This window comes from Aythya ferina (genome assembly GCF_964211825.1).
Source record: "Aythya ferina genome assembly, chromosome: Z".
Classification (NCBI taxonomy): domain Eukaryota; kingdom Metazoa; phylum Chordata; class Aves; order Anseriformes; family Anatidae; genus Aythya; species Aythya ferina.
The window spans coordinates 53,550,784-53,570,637 of NC_140299.1; the positions used below are offsets into that span (position 1 = coordinate 53,550,784).

Here is a 19,854-nt window from a genome sequence, read left to right on the forward strand (position 1 = left end):
CTTGCTAAAAGATCTGTTCTTAGTAGGAACACACAGATGAAGCAACATATAGCACAGAACATGTCTACCATACAGTATTTGACTTTGATACTGGGACATCCTCAACTGTTTAATCATGGTGAAAGCTACATGTACACACAAATGTGCCATCCATATCATTACAATGAGAAGTAGTCTGGGTTATTTTTAATTGCATTTTGATGTTTGGAATATTAAAGGCTAAGTTTTTTCACATTGTCCATGAGCATATGAGTAGAAAGCATATTTTTCTCAGTTTGAGCCCTTAACCACTTATTTGATCAGGTTAATTTCAATGACTTGTTTCATCTGCAGAAATAGTGACAGAAAGCAAGGAACTATTCAAGCCAGACAAACTACCAATTTTCCAGCTGGCCTTAGTCCCACCTTTCTTCCTGTCTTTTCACCATACCATAGAACTGACAAAAGCTCTCTCCATGGGAGAAAACATTCATCACAACATGTTCAATGGGAATTCTCTTGGCAGATTCCCCAACAGGCAGTCCCTGCTGGGACACATGTAACTATTCTTCCTGGCTGAGTTGTTTTCTGCAGAACAGCACAAACCAAAAAAAAAAAAAAAAATGTGTCCTGATGCATCCTTTTGCCTCCGTCAAAAAATCTGAAGCTTTGTATCTGAAAAGCGTAAGAGGGAAAAGTAGGATAAGCCTGCCTTTTTATGCTAAGGAGATCTCAGAAATGCTATTTTGGGGACAGAAATCAGACTGTGTATCACAGCTCTGTGCTAGCATCACTCCTGTCTTGCCGTAATAGTGATTGCAAGTGTAAGGTGGGATGGAACCCTTTATACAGTTTGAGCCAAGTGCTTGAAGTTTTTTCAGTGTTTGAATTATGAAAAGTCAGCTAAAAAGTAATGTGGGTGGAGCAAGGTTTGCGTTTATGATCTAAAATTTCATTAAATTTTTGTTGCACAAATCACAAAAAAAATGAGACACCTCAGTTAAGCTGAGCATTTGATTTAAAACACCAGTGGGTGTTGAGCTAAACTGTTCATGTTACTTACTTGCCTTTCATATCAGCAACCTTTTCTGCCTGTAAGAAGCCTCTCTTGATCTCTAATGGCTATGACTACATTACTGTTCTGCTTTTAAGCATTAACACATTTTTGAAAAAAAATATCTAATAGGCTCATTTACTGTGCATAGATTCAAAATAGAGAGGAGTGCTATGCATGCAAACCAGACTTTTTTCAAAGGAAAATACCTAGAAGCTCTTCCCCAGTGCATTCTGACTCTTTATGGTGACACAAAAGCCTAAGCCAGAAATTGGTTCTTCAGATAGATTTGAATTGATGTGGTGAAGACGATTAGTCTGAAGGACTTGAGTAGTCTGAAGAAAAAAAACCTGAATTGCTTATAGTATAATACTACTTTGCTTTGATTTATCAATCTTACTGTGCAGAATTACTTGGAAATGTCGATGCAGTGAGTTTTAGAAAGGATCAAGCAACAAAATAGAAAAGGTGAAATGAATGTTTCTCTGTCTTGCATAAGCAATTATGCTTTCAGCTTTAGATCGCCAGGAGCCAAATGTACCTGGAAGCAAACTTAAGCAAGGTTCCAGCAACCAAATCCATTTATTTAAGCACTGACCTAGCAAGCTTTCAGGCTGTAGACAGAATGTTGGAGTGCTTTTGAGGAAAATCAGGTGAAACTAGATGAGCTCAGTTTATTTTGATTATCTGGGCAAAATAATGTAGCTTAAAAGCATTTTCCCTTTTTTTTTTTTTTTTTCAACTTTATGCTCATCTGAAATTGAAGAGGAAAATTTATTACAGTTTACTGAGCTGTGTAAGTCAGGGAAGTCAGAGTATTTGTCTAATAGTGTTAGTCTAACAGACTAATGCTGCTCATGCTAAGGAGTTATTCTGAGAGTCAATCAGTCTTTTAGAGTCATGTATTTCTAACCAAAATCTCAACCACAACTTTTACTTCTAGCTGTAAAACTAATATTTCCAAGGCAACTTAAGCTCATTTTCAAATACATTCATGATTGTCTTTGATTCAATTTGTGTTTCCCCAGAAGATTCTCAGTCCAGTGTCCCAGTGAATAAGAAGACTGCCACTGGCAGGTAACAGTCCCAGAGGTGATATAGGCAGGCTGAAAGAGAAATCATACATTCAGCCAGCAGCTGTTGTTAAGGAAGGCCCATCAGATCACTGTGGGAATGATCAGACCATGTAAATAAATGATCAGGTAGTTCTCTGGGGACTATTTTTGCTCAGAGGTTCCAGAACATGCTGGTCAACACACAGGCAGGCACTTGAAGGCAAGACTATGTTATTTTCTCTGGAGAGTCTTAGGGCATGACCGCCAAAGAAACATTTTCTGCAGGACCAAAGAACATTCCTAAAAATCAGGCTTCTTGCCTTGGAAAGGTTGCTGGTACAAGGTGAAAGTCTGCTTTTTTAAAATGTCTTTCAAGACAGCTCTCCAAGACCTTAGTCATCAGTCTCAATGCTAAACAGTAAACTGTGTTTTGCTGCCCTGTGCTTTTGCTGGATGCCTGTTCCATGGCTGTGATGCCACTTAAAACTGTTGTAGAAAAAAATAAATAGGTATATCATTCTTGTTTTTTGTTTTGTTTTGTTTTGTTTTTTCCCCTGATACTTTCCCTGATATCTCAGGTTTAGTACAAGCAATAAGGACAATACTTTTTGTCTCTCTCTCTCTCATATTTAATCACTTTGAAAATGTTCAGTTTTAATAATAACACTGAGAAACAGATAAACCTCATGTAGTACTTTATAAGTACAGATAAAAACAAGCCAAAAGCCTTATCTTAAACTATAAGACCAGGTTAGTAGGAAAGATTACTTTTGCTGCAGTTGCAGACTACATGTTTTAAAAACTTCGGCCCAGTAGCAACCTTCTAAGCAAAATTTTTGAAGCACAAAATAAAGGCGAAACTTGCAAAACAACACCAGTTGTTGGAAAATAACTGGAAAGAGGCAGTTTGGCACCTTTCAAAGGTGCCACAGGCAAACAGGCAAAGAACAAACAAATCCTGAGTTCAGAGGTGTGGGAGGGGAGGCAAATCTCTTACCTGGATAGCTTTGTGACAGGAATGTTCACCTCTGTTTTTGCATGTTCGAATGAATGAAAGTCGTCAGTCTGGCTTTGCTCTATTTGCATAAATGATAATAATTAACTAGGTATTCTTCAAGGGAAGAATTGGTAGTTAGAGAATCTTAAGCTCTCTGCTTGGTAGTGTGTTGTCACTTGTACTTCTCTGAAAACTTGGATATATATGCAGCACTCACTGACTATGTGAGTTTAAATAATACATAAGATTATTAATTAACTAATGCTGATCCAAAAATTATGCTTAGTTCAGGACAGCACATCTTTGACCTTTGAAGCTGTTTTTTATATGACATTTGCTCTGCTTTATATCTCCCTATATAGCATTACCTTTAATTTTACGTATTTGTGGTGCAAGAATTGAACTGCAGTCTTGCCTAAGATTTGTGCATTTCACGGGCTGGAGTAAGTGCTCTTCTGTTCTTTGCAGGGGACAGGACTGCTGGAGGTCAGAGTTCCATTCCTACATGTCAGCGCTTTCAGATCACAAGATCTCTGTTATTTCTGTGTAAAGACTGTAAAATGTAGCCGGGTCAGTGGGACATAGACTGTCTTCCTGCTCATTCTTTGTAAGGTATATAAAGGACCAAGTCCCCCCTCCTACCTTAGCTCTATGTTGGTGGAGACCTATCCAAATGACCAATAATTATGCATCTCCCAACAAAGGTGATAATTAATATTTAATGGTTACTAGGCAGTGTAGCTTAACAGGCTGGGCAAAAGGCCATGACTCACAGGAACTTGCATTCAGTTTCTGATCTTGTTCTGGGCCACTGAATTCCCAGAATTCTTATCAGGCAAATTGTCTTGGGCTACAAGCTAAAGGACAAGGAGATGTGTATGTTTCACAGCCAAGACAGAACAGGAACGTTTGCATGCAGTAAGAATCTGAGACGGGAGGTGCAAGGCCCGGAAAAGGTTGTGTTGCCATACAGGCAAAAATACTTTTTCTTTCCCTGCCAGAAGAGGAAGTGGTTGCAGAGGTGCAATGCACAAATATGTCTACAGAAGGCCAGATTCCAAAAAAAAGTATTTTATCCCAGCACAAGAAGTTGTTTGCTGTTCTTTAAGAGTGAAAAGGAAATACTAAAATGAAGGAAATGGGAAGTCACAACTCCAACAAGAGAAGGGAACAAAGCTTCTCTGAGCAACCTGTTCCAGTGCCTCACCACTCTCTGAGTAAAGAATTTCCACCTAAAATGTAATCTAAATCTACCCACTTTTAGGTTAAAGTCTTTATCCCTTTTCTTATCACTGCACACCATGATGAAGAGTCCCTCCCCAGCTATCCTGTAGGCCTGACTTACTTTTTTTTGCTTATGTACAGGTGTCTAATATTAACTGGATTAAGAACAGTGAAAGGCTAAAAGCAAAATCTACCTGATGGCACTCAGAAAAAAAAAAAAAAGTTATAAAGAGATAAAATACATTTGGCTTTTTTGGCACATTTACGTGAGGAAAGAAGAATGTTTCGGAAAACTCACAGCACTGTTACATACAATTCATATCTGGTTACCTAATTGTATATGTAAAAGCATAATTAACTGTTAAATTACTCATATAGGGAATCTTACAAGTGCTTGTTTATTGGGCTAAAATCAATAACATAAAATTCTCAGAAGTACATAGTGCAAATGAAATAACCTTATTCTTCTTTTTGTGTGCTTGAAGTTGATAAATTCAGTGAATTAAGAAAAAACAAACAAACAAACAAAACCCTTAAGCCTAATTAATATCTGTATGAATTAAAATGCCCTTGGGACCCTAATTAGTATACAATTTACCTTTATACCATGGTGCTCACCTGGTCAGGCAATGTGCCTAAACAGTTCTTTCAATCGTGTTTTGAAAAGAACAATTTATGGAAACATATTACTAAGTATTCCAATTTGTGATTCCGATTTTAATATGATGGAGAATTATTTATTTTCCTTCATTAGGGTTGTTGCAATCCACAAAGCAACTCAGTGCTGCTTCAATTTACTTTAGGTTAGTTTTTCTAAAAGCTGAGATAGAAACACGAGACCAAATGCACCTTTTGGGGCTAAGTTGGGTTCTTAGTGGTTTTTGAAGTTGTCTAGTTTGCCATTTAGTCTACTGATTGTTATCAGGATGGTGTTAGGACTGCAGAACTCATTCAGTTCCCTTATATTGGAACTGTTTTCCTCATTTGGATGTCTTGTGCTGCTTAGCCAAACACTTTTTAGTTTTCACAGAACAGCTGAAGTTGGAAGGGACCTCTGGAGGTCACCTGCTCCAACTTCCCTGTGTAAGCCTGGCCACCTAGAGCCTTCTGCCCAGGACCACGTCCAGGCAGCTTTTGAAGATCTCCAAGTAGAGTCCACAATCTCTTTGGGCAACCTGTGCCAGTGCTCAGCACCTGCACAGCACAGAAGTGCTTCCTGGTGTTCAGAGGGAACCTCCTGTGCTCCAGTGTGTGCCCACTGCCTCTTGTCCTGGCACTGAAACGAACCTGGCTAAAGTCGTGTCTGTTTGCTGACCTTCAGAATGGTTATATGTTCCAGACATAGCCCTTTTTTCTCCAAATATAATTTAAAACAGCACTTAAACTCGCTGAATACTGCAAGGACAGCTGCTAAGAAAAAGAGACTTGGTGTACTCCATGGTCAGTCGTGTCATCCAGAATGCACAAGGAAACTGAACAGTTGTGTTCAGAAACTATACATTAACAGTACCGTCACAGGAATGGCTCAGCTGAGTGAAGGAAACTGCTTAAATCAGAAAAGCAGAAAGAAAGACTTCCCACTGCACTGTGATGAATTAATGTCTGTTGTGGTGGTGTGTTCTTGTTTTTTTTTGTTTTTTTTTTCCTGCATTTTTTTCCAAACCACTGTTTTAAACTTGTGATTTTGGAAGGAAGTGACGTGTTTGGACTGGTGTGAGGTTGAAATTATATTTCACTGCTTCGAAATAGGAAGCATTTCTCTAAAGAGCTTTAATTTGAACACTTCCTTGAGCTTTTTAAGTCATAGCATATAATAACTATTTTAGTTTTTCAGAAAATCATGCCACATTCAAATGACAATCTAGTACTGAGTGCATTTTGAATACACATACAAATGTAGTTAGCTAAAAAAACAAAGTAATTTGTTTGTAGGTCTATGGATGTAATATGAAGTATCATGAGTTATGTTGGTTTTAATGTCTGAAGAGAAACAGTAGCAGGAGCCAGGATTTACTGATGGAACTACAAACATTTGCAAAGTGCCTGGATCTGCAGATACTGTCTGTGAGCTCCCCTGGTGGCCCAACAGCAATCAAAGCAAAGAACATTTAAATGTAGCACTGAAACATCTTGGTGAAGGATAGACTACAGATCCCCTGAGCATTCAAGAATAACAGCATCAAGTTTTGTCTTCAGACTATGATCAATGGTAAATACAATAAAATGCCAAGAATGTTATCCTCACAGTTCAGGGTTAAAGAATGTAGTATAACATTCAAAATTAGGCCTAGAAATCAGTCAAAGTAGCTGTAGGCATTTGGTAGCAATTTTATATGAAAGATGAGAGCACTAAAAACAAGCATTTGCTGCAAAGTCCTCATCAGTGCCTTCCAACACTTCCAAAGTTATAATTTTGATATTCCAGTGCTCTAAAAAAGCAGAATTAGGGAGAAACAGGTGAATGGAACAATAATGTCAAAAACAGGTGGACTCTTTGACGAACACATAACAGGAGTTAAGTTCAGAACAACGTGTAGAAAACCCTTCTACATCTCTCTATTAGCTTCCACCCTCTTCCTCTACTCACATGCAACACCCGTAATTGCCAGTATACCAGGATGAGTTTCAGGTCTTGCACCAGTGTTGGGAAAGCCACCAAGCCTACAACGTGTCCACCAGAGGAAAAATACAAGGACCACTGCCTAAACCCTTCCAACAGCATAGAGTTTGTTAAAAGAAAATCACTAACCCTTCCTTCATATTCCTGCCAGCATCACCTGGGAAAAGCACAAGTATGTTTTTTTCAGCTCTTTTAAAAGCCCTTACATGCTACTCCTAACACTCCTTCTCTAGCTGTGGCAAGTCTCCAATACCGCTGAAAATTCCATGTATATGCGAGTGGAAAGATGTTATTAGTTAGTTTTCTTGATTTTGTTTTTTAATTTTCTGTAGTCCCTGCTGGCAGGAGAAATTCTGAGATCAGGAAAAAATCATTGCAAACTTGTATCTATATAAAAATGAGTAAGACCACCCTTTAATATGCATTCTTCATACTACAAGCATAGAACCAATTGCATAGCACTTACTGAAGGCACGAAGTAGCTGTGGTAGCTCCACAACAGATTTCTTATCAGCACACAGTAGCACAGTTCCTCAGGAGCACAGCTTTCTAAAGGAGCAGAATAGAAATTCTGTCATAATATAGATTGAGTCTGTCCAATTATATTACTCCAGTGGTGTTTACAGTGAGATAACATAAATAAATAGTAGCACTGGAAAAAATCTTTGTCCCATGAGTGTAATTACAGGTAGAAGAAGATAAGCTTAAAATCATTAAAGTACAGGGGCCGTTAATCTCTACCTTCTTACTCGTCTCTGCTATTCTGTTTTAATAGAGCCAGTTGCACTGCATGGAGACTGAACGGAAGTACAGTCATGACTTTAACATTTTCAGGTGTTCTCTATACTTACTTGATGTAAAAAATAATTAAAAAAAAAAAGACAGTGATGTGTTAAATGGAATTAAGGTAAGGTAGTGTCCTTTATACATGCACAGTGGTGAGCTGTCCATGGTAATTAACATAGATGTGTCCACTGAAAAAAGATTTTCATTAATATACGTCATCATGGAGGGGGCTTGACTAATAAATCTTATGTCTAAGAGGAATTTACATACCTTCAGGTACCCTTAAGCATAAAATGCCTGAGCTTGTCTGTCTAGTAAAAAAAAAAAAAAAAAGTGTTGTTGTTTTTTGTTCAGCAGGTTCCCAGAATTGCTATCCTTAGTAATGATTGTCAAGAGTCTGCCTTAATGTCTGAAAATTACTTTCAAAGATTTTGTTAGTTCCATTGAGAACAACAAAAAAAATTGCAGCCTTTCCAAGGATTCAGCTTCTCTAAAGCAATGAAATCTCTCCTATAAAAAAGATGTACCCCGGACCGGACGCTGTCATTACTGAATTTCAGTAATCAGAGGGCTCACGGTAGTCAGAGTTAGTAGCTTTGTCCCATGGTGTCCCGTTCTTTTGACATTTTCATCCCTAAGCAGACAGAACTGTGGACCTGAAGCCTGCTTATTCATCAGTTCAAAATGAACTTTATTAGTGTTACTTGCAAATCTTTGGGGGAAATTTACTATAGCAAAGATAGTCTATGAGGAACACTGAAGCTTCTTCGACTGTTCCTTGCATTCATGTGCAATCTTAACTGGATATTCAAAACCTTTTTTTCTATGTGCAAAGGGAATAGAGTACTTCTTACTGCAATGCAAGCTAAATTTTAATGTTTCATAAGTGCATGAGATAATTTACTTTTAAATTGAAAAGGGAGAGATTTTCCGTAGTAGTGGAAGTTGTTTGGGGTGGGGAAAGAAAGAAGAAGGAAGGGATATACATGAACTAAAGAAGACTATGGAGTGGAAGAACTTTTGCTGCCATATTCAATCATATATCATGAACCTAAATTGTAGTGCCAAAACCAGGTTCAGAATAGAATTATCAGCTCAAGCTTGCAGAGAGCTATAGGTTTGTATTTTATTGAAAACTGCCTATAAATTCAATTGATTGGTTTTATCTGCTTAACTGTAAGACATTTTTGCATTCAAGAGCCAGGAGGTGACACACCTGCCATTTAAAGAGCCGCTCTTTCCAGTTTGGGTTATAGTGCTTATTTGACAGTTCTGAAGTATTCAGAAAACTCTCATCACAAAAACTCTGAAAAAATAAGAGCAAGACAGTGGATGACATACTTACTGTGCCTTTTCACCATCATCATTTAATACGGAAATGAACTCAGAATCATTTAGTGAAGATTCCTTCCATTTTGTATTTTGCATGTAAGTGATATATTTAAGTCAGACATACAGACAAGGGCAGAAAAGGATTGACATAGAAAGACACAACTGAAAGCACACCTGTCCTGCAAAAAGATCCAGCTGGGCTTAGTCAAACACCACTTTCCATCTGTACTTCAGCTGGACACTAGAAAAGTCCATCAGCTGAGAAGGCTAGCTGAGTATCTTCACACCTTCAGTGTGACATGCATGTTTTTGCTTTTCTTTGGCTGTTTGCTAGCTCTCCCATTACAGGTTCCTCCCTACAAATATCACCAAGTGAAAACAAGTTTTGAGAACCATAGGGTGGCCAGAGCTGAAGACCTGGTAAATGCAGCACGCTGTGTTAGTCCAAAACTTCAGATCCAGCTGCAGCATATGAGTCCAGCCTCTGAGCAGCCTGAGTGCTTGTCAGATTTACAGAGCAGACTGTGTAGAGCATTGTTGAGTTTAGTTCTCACTGCGTATTTGGCAGCAGGGAGTGCAACCATTCTGACACCTTGTTGTGCTACCACACAACAGTAAATAAGCCAGGTCCTGTGCAGTTGGATTCGCGCACTTTTGGACTATGTTTGCACATAAAGCTAACAGGCAGAATAATAGAAGGAGCTCAAACAGAAAATAAAGATGTGAAAATGAGGAATTAACAAGAACAGTACCGTGTAATTAAACCAGTAAGTCAGATATGTGCCATGGAGACTCCCTACAATGAAGATGCGTTATCACACCGAGTGCTTGAGTTAGAGTGCTGGATACGTACAGAGAACAGTCAGCTGCCACTTGGAATGAAAAGTTCAGTGACAGCTTTCCCAGGCAATGCCAAAAGGAGTTACATGCTTGGCTCAAACTAGTTTTAGCACTTGGTCATCATTCCTCTTTTTTTTTTTTTTTTCTTGTTTTGTGCATTTGCAAAGTCGTCCTTTAACATTCATTATGGATTTAGTCTCCCTACCCAGCTCTCCAAAATTTTGCTTATTTATAGTGGCATCAGCAATGACAGTATAAAACTACAGCAAACATTTCACTTGTAGTCATGTGTTATGCAGGAGCAAATCACTTCCACACATCAAAACCGGTCAGAAGGGAGGGTCTGCTCTCGCAGCCCAGTTTACAAAGTGGCTGAGCCTACCGATCAAAGTGTCTTTAAATTTGTAGTCAAGCATCAGCCAAAAATCAATTCCTGCTACTGGATTCTGCGTATCATTATTTGATTAATTCCCTTCACAAATGAAAGTATGCTCAGCAAATCTCAACAAGAGATCACAATAAGATCTCACGACATCCCAAATTACCCATGCCTAGGTAATCCGATAGGGTATGTTCACATGTCTGGAGAGGCCAGATACCAAAAAACCTTTCACTGCTGCCTAAATTTCTACACTTCCGTAGCCTGTTTTTCTTTTTATATCTTACATTTGTTTTAAAAGGAGGGAGGTGGGGGGGTACAGACACAACAGACTAACAATATTTTCCTAGCAAGCTAACTCACCTTGGCACAGGAAGCTGCTGATGCTTTGTCTGCCTCTCTCTCTTCCCCCCTAACCAACACGCACATTGCTGAAGGAAGGACTGAGACTGTGCTCACAAAAGCAGGCTGAGTAAGAAATGGAAAATCATAGGCCACAATTAACAGCAGCTTGAGAGCATTCATTGTTTGCTTGCACTTCTGTGCAAGTGAGATTTAGCCAGATCACAGCAATAATTCTGTGAGTTGCTTTGCAAGGTAAACATCGAATGATGCTGATTTCAAAGAGGAAAGAAATTAATTAGGATGCTCTGTAAATGAAATTCAATTTGAATGAATTCAATCAAAAATGAATTTCAATTTTGATGTCATTTAAAAGTAAAAAGACGCAGCTGAATGCACAGCTCCTGGCTGGATTGTAGAAGAGATCGTGATTTCCAGTAATTAGCAAATGTTGTGTTTTGCATGTATGAAGCCAGTTTGTTCCTAAAATACAAAGATTCATACCCGTCCTTCATTTTGTGCATGTATCGTGCTGGTTGGTTGTGTGGATGGATTAACTGTGACAGGCTGTGACATCAGCAAGGGCTGGATGCTGCCTGGCTGTGTAGTTTGGCAGCGCATCCTCCCTCCCCTTACTGCTGGGCTGACTCATTCACTCCACAGGGTGAGTGAATTACTCTCAGCACAGGCCCAGTCCTGCCCTCAGAGAGAGGCACGGCGTGTGCTGAAGTCTCTGGCGTTCTGCCTCTCTGCAGAAGCTGTGCCTTAACCAAAGCAGGCAGATTTTCAGTCCCTGTTTGCAGAAACGATATCGCTGAGAAGCAAACGAAAAGAGGTATTAATGCTAACAAATAAAGCTGGAAGGGGTAAAACATGCCAGTTCTTTAGCTGGTAATATTATTATTATTTAGTAATATTTGGTCTTGCAGCTCTGAAAAATTGCCTAAACGAGGCTTTTTGGTCTGTAAAGCCTGTGAAAAGCACAGGTTGTTTTGCATAGGGACTACTAGGGACGAAAAAACAGCATTTGTGAATCTGCAAAGGGTCATTTTAGGATACACACTTCACAGAAGACGGCCAACTACCATACCTGTGGTGACCATAAAAAGCTAGAGCAAGTGGAGCAAGAGCATGGTAGAAGCAGCTCTGATGTGAATGAGTATCATACTGTCAGCTTCTCACTGGGTTCAGAAGGGGAGTGTTGTTTATTAATAACCCAGGAGCCTGCTGATTTCGTAGTTATTCATTAATGATCTTGTGCTTAAACCTGAGGTATCAATTTAGTAGTTTTTTTGGTTGATGTTGACGAAACCTGGAGCAATAACTGCTGAGAAGGCAGCCTCTGGAAAGGTGAATGCTAATGAAATACCCTGCCCTTCGTATACTCTGGGGTATCATTTCCATACTACTCACAGCCCCGTAGGACCTGCTTCTAAGGTCAGAAGGTTTTAAAGTACACAGCAGAACAAGGATCTCAAATAGACAGTTGGTGGTTTTGGAGCAAACAAGGTCTTTGTAACAGCCTGAACTTTAAACCGTCTCCATTTCACTCCTCATAGCTGCCAAAAGTCAAGTGAAAAACAAGGAAGCAGGATTATTTTGTGCTCTAAGAAGGACTTGGAGGGGAGCAAGCTGCCCTCCTGGAAAAAGATAAACTCGCTGACATAGTCTGTCCAGAACTCTTGACCTTCATTTTGAAGATGCTGTGCCCTCAGCTTATGTGACTCACTGTCACTTCACAGACTGCTTTCCTGGCTGAAGGAGTAAGACTGTTCCTGCTGGAGAAGCTGGTAGCAGCAAAAGGTTGAACTGACAGAGTTTATCAGTGACTGTGCCTACACCTTTCCAGTGAATATTCCCTAGGATCAGTTCTCCTTTCATCTGCAGAAAGCAAGACTCAAGGTTATAGGGACACTTTGCTTGTCATGCACATTAATTCTGTTCTGAAAATACACGGTCTCTTAAAATGGCATCAGGAACATTGGAAAGGCAGAAAGCAATTCCTTGGCACACTGTATCTAAGGGTACTCCTTATGCTAGCCACCTAAAAAAAAGCAGTTGATTATACTTGAGAGGTGGCAATTAATTACCATGCTGTGTCACCTAGCCAAAGGCCACATCCTGGCACCGTGGCCAAAGTGTATGCCTGCATGAACCAGCGTACCAGGCCACATGATGGTCTGGCACCCAGCTAAGCATCTTTCAGATGAATACGGGTATGTAGCATGATCTCAGGTGACACCACACCATGGTGCCTAGTATGCCCATGCTTCACCCTCAGTTATCTCTAAACAAGATGCAGAAAGCCTCCCATGGATTAGGAGCTTTTCTAGGTGGCTCCCTCATGGCGTGCACCTTTGTTTTCTGAGGTCAAACAGAACCTTGTGGAAAAATTATGTTTACCGTTAAGCTGTCATTTGTGCCACACCTCTGCCAACACCTTGTGCCAGTTTTCTGTCCCTGTTTTTCGTCTGCATTCACCACTTGGCCAGCAGTCTTTCCCCTGAGGAGCTCCCAGTGAGGGTGTAAGCAGCCAGCCACCACGGCTGATCTGCTGGGAGAGAGGTTGCATGGAAGCAGCAGGCATACCCGGCCCTGTGGCTGTTCTCAGACACTGGTGAAAAGAAGTTGAGCTACGTTAGCTTCTGACTTGTGTGGTAACTGTGTCCATGAGGAGGGCTAAGGGAGGCTACACGAGCTGAGTGAGGATATCTGGATGAGAAGGGCCCCGCTCTGATGTATTGATACTCCCTGGTCACATCGATTCTAGGCTAGACAAGGCTCTCCTCAGCAGAAGACCTCTGCTGATGGTCACCCCACACGCTACCTTTGAATTCCTAAACAGGGCTGTGGTCTACTGATGGGGGTCAGCCAGTGTTTCCTTTTCCAGGGAATTTTGTTCACTACATCAAAGTTTGATAAAGTTACCTTGACGTGTTATCAGAGATTCAATACTTGACTGAAGATTACCTGGAACAGAAACACTCCCTGCCTATGTTTTTCTTGCTTTCTTCTCTGTAGATAAGATATTTGGTCCAATGTCTGTGTGTGCACTATTTTTTTAGAGTGTGCTACTATATCCCTGGATGGGATCAGCCCAGGTCAGACGAGAGGCAGATGCAACCTGCTGAGCACAGGAGGGGCACCACAGCCACAGGCTAAGGAGCAGAATTCACAGCTGTGCTAGCTGAAGCAGATCTTCATGTGAACTAAGGTGCTGACCCCTTAATAATTCCCCCCCTTCCTCCAGTATGTGGAAAGGCTGCAGAAAGCTGTTAACAGTGGCCGCTGGTAACCTTTGACTCTGCAAAGGATGGCCCACAAAGCAAGCCATCTTTCCGAAAAAGAAAAGCGTGAGACTTTGTGGCAGTAAGCAGGCCCCCCTCCTTACTCATCACTGCTCTTCGTGTGCACAGCACAGCTGTGACATGAGACACTCAAGAGAAACACATACCAATGGACCTGGAACCATGACCATGGCAAAGGCTGGAAAGAAGCTTCACCAGCAGGAGCAGGCTCTGGAGTACAGCAGCCTCAGGCCTGGGACTTACAGCAACATTGCTGCCAGGATGTCAGTACAAATGCTTAACTGCAGTTCCTGCTTGTGGCTGAAGAAAAGGAAGGGCTTACCTGGCAAGTCTCCCTGAAAAGCACAGGAGAGGAACTTCTGAAAGCCAGGCACAGACAGGGCAGAGATTGCTGCTCCACATCAGAAGTAGCCAACAGCAAACCGTGAGCAATCCCAGTCTGGCAAGCGTTCAGCTGAAATGATGAGCACACATACTTCTGCCTGTTCATAAATAGAGCAAGGGCTGTCTAGAAACCATGACTTAGGAGCAGAGAGATCAGGAAGGAAGGAAGCAAAACAAGAGGTTGCACATTGGTGAAGGTTTGCAAGTCAAATCAAATGCCTTCTTGCAGTTGTTTCTTACAGCTGTGTTGATCAGTTTTGATCTTGTCATCAGTGTCTTGAAATTATATTTGCTGTCATGTGTGGTAACAGCCTGACACTTGAGCCGGTATTCACCATGCAGAAAGTCCGTATTTAATACCAGCTTACGAGCTCCCTGCTGTGCCTCACAAGTGGCAGTCAGCACTGCCTACAGACACCTCATGACATGCAGCCCTGCAACCCGAATTCTAGTGATCACGTATAGGTCATTAAAAAAACATCCACTTCACATTGGAAAAGTGACATTATAAAGGGTAAGAACAAGGTCTGTGAAAGTGGCAATCATATCAGTCAAGTAGTCATTTTATGTTCTTGAAGTTAGAGATAAATTGGTTATACAAACCCATAAAAAGCCCAGAAAACATTATTTCAGGCAGCTATTCAAACACCTGGTCTGATGACTGGTGCTATGTCAAAGCAGCGCCTCTAATGTATTTTTTTCTGACAAAAATTATTTCAGGTATTGAAATACAAAAAGTTTGTAACTTGCATATCTTTTTAATAGCAGGATACTTACTAATCCATCTGCAAGCAATAAAATATTCTCATAAAGTGGCAGATCAGCCAAAGGAAGTAAGATCTACACACCTACACACGTAGCACAGCAAATGACATACTGCCACCTCTGTCATGGCTGGCAATGGCATTCTGTTTTAAATATTTTACTTAGTGGACACAACAGAAAAAATGTAGATTTGCTGGGACCTTGAGTGTACTTGCATAGGACAGAAGGCCTTGTTTACACGTGTATTTTCACGTAGTACTGTGTAGCCCTTAGACTGGAGTCAGAACGACGTTTGTTCCTTTGCTATTATTTGAATGGCTTTATTAAGTTTTTTACAAGACAGTAGAGTTAATCATTCGTGTGCTCACTGACTGTAAGTGTGCAAGTAAGCAAATATTTCAATAGAACACAGGGTATAACTGGAAATAGTTAATGGATCTGAGGGAGCAGAACTACATTTTGCAACAAAATATTTTTCTTTGAACTTTGGAATAGGACTGACAGACTTTTTTTTGTTGTTGTTTTTTAAATGTCTGTCTAAGCCAAAAAAGAAAAAAGGCTTGTTCCAAACAGCCATTCTTTAGTTCAACAGTAACTTCTGAAATGCTCATATGGGTACGACAGTAAATCTGACATTTTCTTCTTTCACATCTGCATTGTTTGACTTTGGCAGGAGCTGCAAGCCTGTCAGTGGCTGCAGGCATGACGATGTCTGTCATGGTGGAAGAACATGCTTTGAAAGAGATAAGCCAGCTTCAGGTCTTTGGTGAGCGTGTGGCCATGCTGGGACTAAAAGTGTGTGCATGGTTATGCCACAGATGGGGTTGGTACTCACTAATATGGCTTGGATTACAGTTGTTCTGCCTGTTCTGTTTTGCTCTCTAAATCACAGTCAGAGATGCTGATGGCACGTTTTCATCTTTACATCGCACAGTTCCCTTCTTTATTGGCTAGGCAATTCTGTCAGCCCTTCTCTGAGAACTTCAAGATTACTCCTACAGTTTCTTAACTGAAACTTTCTCTTGTCAAGAGAGGACAGAGGAAGAACCCTCTGTCAAAGTGGCTCACATCCCTTCTTCCCTGTTAAGGGCATGGAAAGAAACGAGTTTGTGAATCTCTACACAGCATCCAGCAGTGATTAAGAGATCTTCTCTTGACTGTACTGCTCCCGCTTCCTACTCTTTGTGGCCAGCATGCCTTGCTAGCTCTGATCAGGTAAAATCCCTGTGTCTGATTGTCTCTCCCCCTTCTATCATACCCAGGGCATTGTGCCTGCAGTTCATTTGTACAACCCAAGCAGAGGCAGGGTGCCTAGGACAGAGTGGTTAAGGCAGCAGAGGCAGAGCTCAGGCTGCAGTGGACCAGGGAAATTAGGTTTCTCCGGCAAGGATGGAGAAATCAGCTCTGACAGATAATGGCAAGACCCTAAACATCTTGGCTAAGGGTCATACTAGGGCTGCAGTTAGTCTCCAAGGGTGCTTACAAAACCTTTTGCTCAGGGCATTCGGAAGCGGAATTTGGACACCAGCCCAAAGCTGTGGCTTGTGCCAAATGGCAGTAAGTTACCTTAACAGAATACTGTCAACATCAGTTAATTCTGAATTCCTTGTTGGTACTTCATACTGCAAGACCTCTTCTGCCCTGTCAGATTTCAGTTAAATCAGGCTACACGCTCAGAAGTTCGGGCAAACTGTACACAACCTACATGTCACATTATATTTGTTTTCAGTGGGTGCCATGCTAGAAAAATCTTTCAGGAATTTAAAGTGTATCTTCAAATCTATCATAGATCATTGCAAATTGCATTTCTCAGCCCCTGGGTAAAAGAACTCCGGTGTTCCCATGCAGTTGCATGCCCAAATTTCGCACTGATGAATTTTGCAATCCTGCAAGAATTTCTGACACAAAGGAATGCATCGTGGGGCTTTTACTAAGTCTTTGAATTCATAGAATCATAGAGTATCTCGAGTTGGGTTATTCAGATATGGAAAATTCAGATATTTAAATGTGGCTGACAGAATACTGACACTTCTAAATACAGATGCAAGTTGGAAATACAAATCATTGCAGCCAGAGATCCCAGAAGTACAGAAGAAATATTAAGTGAATGCCAACAATAAAGTAAAAATTACAAGCAAATTACAATTGTGTGTATAAATTCACCGTTCTGTGAAAGGCATTTTCTCAGCAGTTTTTCAACCCATGAGCACTTTTAAGGAAAGTCTATTGTATATTACAAATAAAAGAGCATTAAGAAAGACTGCATATGAGACGAGATGGAAACCAGCTGGCCTATCAGTCGGTAATAGTCTCAGTAAGTTTTGCTTTGGGAGGAGTACAGAGAGCCTAAGACACTGTAAAACACTCAAAACCCAACAAGCAACCTCATTCTATGACTTCTATTGCTGCTGCTGGAATAGGAAAAGAGCGTGTGTTGGACAAGAAAAATGGCTTGCTTATGGTGAACAACCTTTAGAGCAAGAACATGTGCATGCAGTTGCAAGAAACCTAGTTATATGTAAATTTTGAGAGCCAAAATAAGGCACACATCTGGCTTGTCTGCAAACAAATGCTGCAATATTTACATTGGACCATTTTATCACCTGTATTCTTCAGAGTGATGAATGAGAAACTTCACTACAATTTTACTGCCTTGGATAACCTTATGGATCTCCTGTGGGAAAATAAGTTAATTCCAGGTAAGAGCAGCTCCGTCTCCTCACTGCTAGCCACATCTGTTTGACCGTATTGTGCAATCATCAGATAGAACCACTCTTAGTGAGCTTTGCCAAAGCTGATTTTGATCCGAATTCATTTTTTTTACTGCTTGCATTTACCTCATGTCCATGTAAATGTAAACAGTGTAAGAAAAGCATTATTAGGGCACTTAAGGCAACACAAATTCTTTTACATTGCTTGCAACAATAATCTGAGATGTGTCAACTGGAAAATTAGATTTCTTGAAGAGGAGAGAGTTTTGTACCCATTAGCTTTGTGCCTCAAAGGGGCCAGAGAAGCAGGTCCTCAAAGTATAGCCTGCCCTGTATTTCTGCAGTGTTCGATGTTCACCCTGTGCCTTCAGTTTGTGATTGTAACTATCATTATTGATTACTATTGTCATCAACAAGTAACAAGAGTGAGCAACCTCAAATCTGAAATATTCCCAGTGGGGACATGTAGAAACAGGAAAGAAAGTCCACTAAACAATGCTGCTTGTTATCTGTGTTTCTTCACTAACACATTTGCTTCAGATAATGCAAAAACCCCTTAGGTAATCAAAAGGGATTATCGTTCACAATAAATAAATAAATAAATAAATCTGGTTTTTTGTGTCTATTTTAGGATTTGAATTGATGGGAAATCCATCAGGATATTTTTTAAATTTTGAAGATAAAGAGCAGGCAGTAAGATGGAGAAATTTTATTACACTTCTGGCCAGGAGATACATAGGTAAGTTTCAAAAAACCAAACCAAACCAAACCAAAACAAAACAAAAACAAACAAGCAAGTCCTATTACTTATTCTGTTGTGATCCTTTCTAACTACCTCAGAAAATTTTATGGGTTGTGTTCAATGTCATGACACTGGATTTCAGCACGAAACAGGAAAAGACCCAGGCCAGAATAGCCAATGGGACAATTGCCCCATTTTGCTATTCCATGTCCAACAGCCTGAATGTGCAGTGTGTTCTGGGCAGCACATTTAGCCTTCCTCTGGGGACTGAGTTTTAGCTTCTTTATGTTATTGTGGTTGTAAACCACCAGCTGGCATTAGGGCATGATAACCTGAATGCATCCCACGTGACAGCTCCAAATATTTCCAACAAAGCAGAAGCCTTAGCCTGAGTCTCACTTAGGCCGGGTGCCCTCCCCACAAAGCTATTATTCACATTACCTCACTGCAGTTCTGTGTTGGTGGTCCTGTCATCTTTTTCAAATATTGCTCCATCCAAAATGAAGTATCGTTTTGAAATCACCAAAATTGCATTTTCCGGATTATTAAAAACAGTTAATTTACACTCGAGTGCAGTATAACAAGGTGGTATAACCTCATGTGTAGCACATGACTAACTGATAGGATTGTCTGTACGTGCACTGATAAATGAGGCCTCTCACACAGATAGATACGGATTGGCGCATGTTGCTAAATGGAATTTTGAAACTTGGAATGAACCAGACCACCATGACTTTGACAATGTGACTATGACAGTGGAAGGTAAGCATATTTTGGAGTACTTACTAGTGTAGTAAGGGAGAAGTGTGTGTGTGTGTTGGGTGGGAAACAGTAAGAAAGGAGAGATGCTGGAAAAGAAATAAGGTAGATAGGAGAGCTAAGGAGTGTGAAAGGTGTATCTAATCTTTTTTGCTCAGGTCATATTACTTACTACAGTAATTACTCTGTTCCCTGCTTGAGCATCAGTGCAACACAGGGCTAGCAGAACAGGGAAAACAGAAGAGGAGTTACACTGTTAAGTCTTGTTCATTGGTTATAAAACATTATAAAGTAGTTTACTAGAGGTAGCAGGATGGAGGGTGGAGTAAGAGGAAAACCATTCACTGATAGATGCATGATTTGGGAATCTGTCCTCACAAGACCTTTGAAAGAACCTTGTGAATGCAGCAGAGGTTTTCGTGTCTTCTCATGTTGTCAGTGCCTTGAAAAGAGTAGACTCAGCTTGTGAGGTCCTGCCAATAAATGCAATAATAGAAAGAGTTATAATATCTCCCCCCCAGTTTTTGACCAAGATTCTATTTTGAGTTATTATTGTTGATACATGTATCTGCTTGGA

At 40.4% G+C, this 19,854-nt stretch overlaps 2 protein-coding genes across 12 annotated transcripts in view; one reads left to right on the forward strand and one right to left on the reverse strand.

Annotated features, from left to right (window-relative positions):
* Positions 1–19,854, forward strand: part of IDUA (alpha-L-iduronidase) — a 47,546-nt gene that overhangs the window by 18,077 nt on the left and 9,615 nt on the right. Inside the window, exons 3-5 of one of the 2 annotated variants that reach the window (XM_084503499.1) lie at positions 17,682–17,764; positions 18,408–18,515; positions 19,185–19,280. In XM_084503499.1, the coding sequence (XP_084359625.1) occupies positions 17,682–17,764; positions 18,408–18,515; positions 19,185–19,280 (287 nt within the window). The remainder of the gene's footprint in view (positions 1–17,681; positions 17,765–18,407; positions 18,516–19,184; positions 19,281–19,854) is intronic. The other variant, XM_084503500.1, reaches the window with a different exon arrangement.
* SLC26A1 (solute carrier family 26 member 1) overlaps positions 1–19,854 on the reverse strand; it is a 40,223-nt gene that overhangs the window by 11,030 nt on the left and 9,339 nt on the right. For 2 of the 10 annotated variants that reach the window (XM_084503493.1, XM_084503495.1), the window contains one exon: positions 7,396–7,478. Coding sequence is in view for 3 of the 10 variants with exons in the window: in XM_084503488.1 (XP_084359614.1) it covers positions 7,396–7,478; positions 8,932–8,938 (90 nt within the window). In the remaining 7 variants the exon portion in view is untranslated. The other 8 variants (XM_084503494.1, XM_084503488.1, XM_084503496.1 and 5 more) reach the window with 8 other exon arrangements.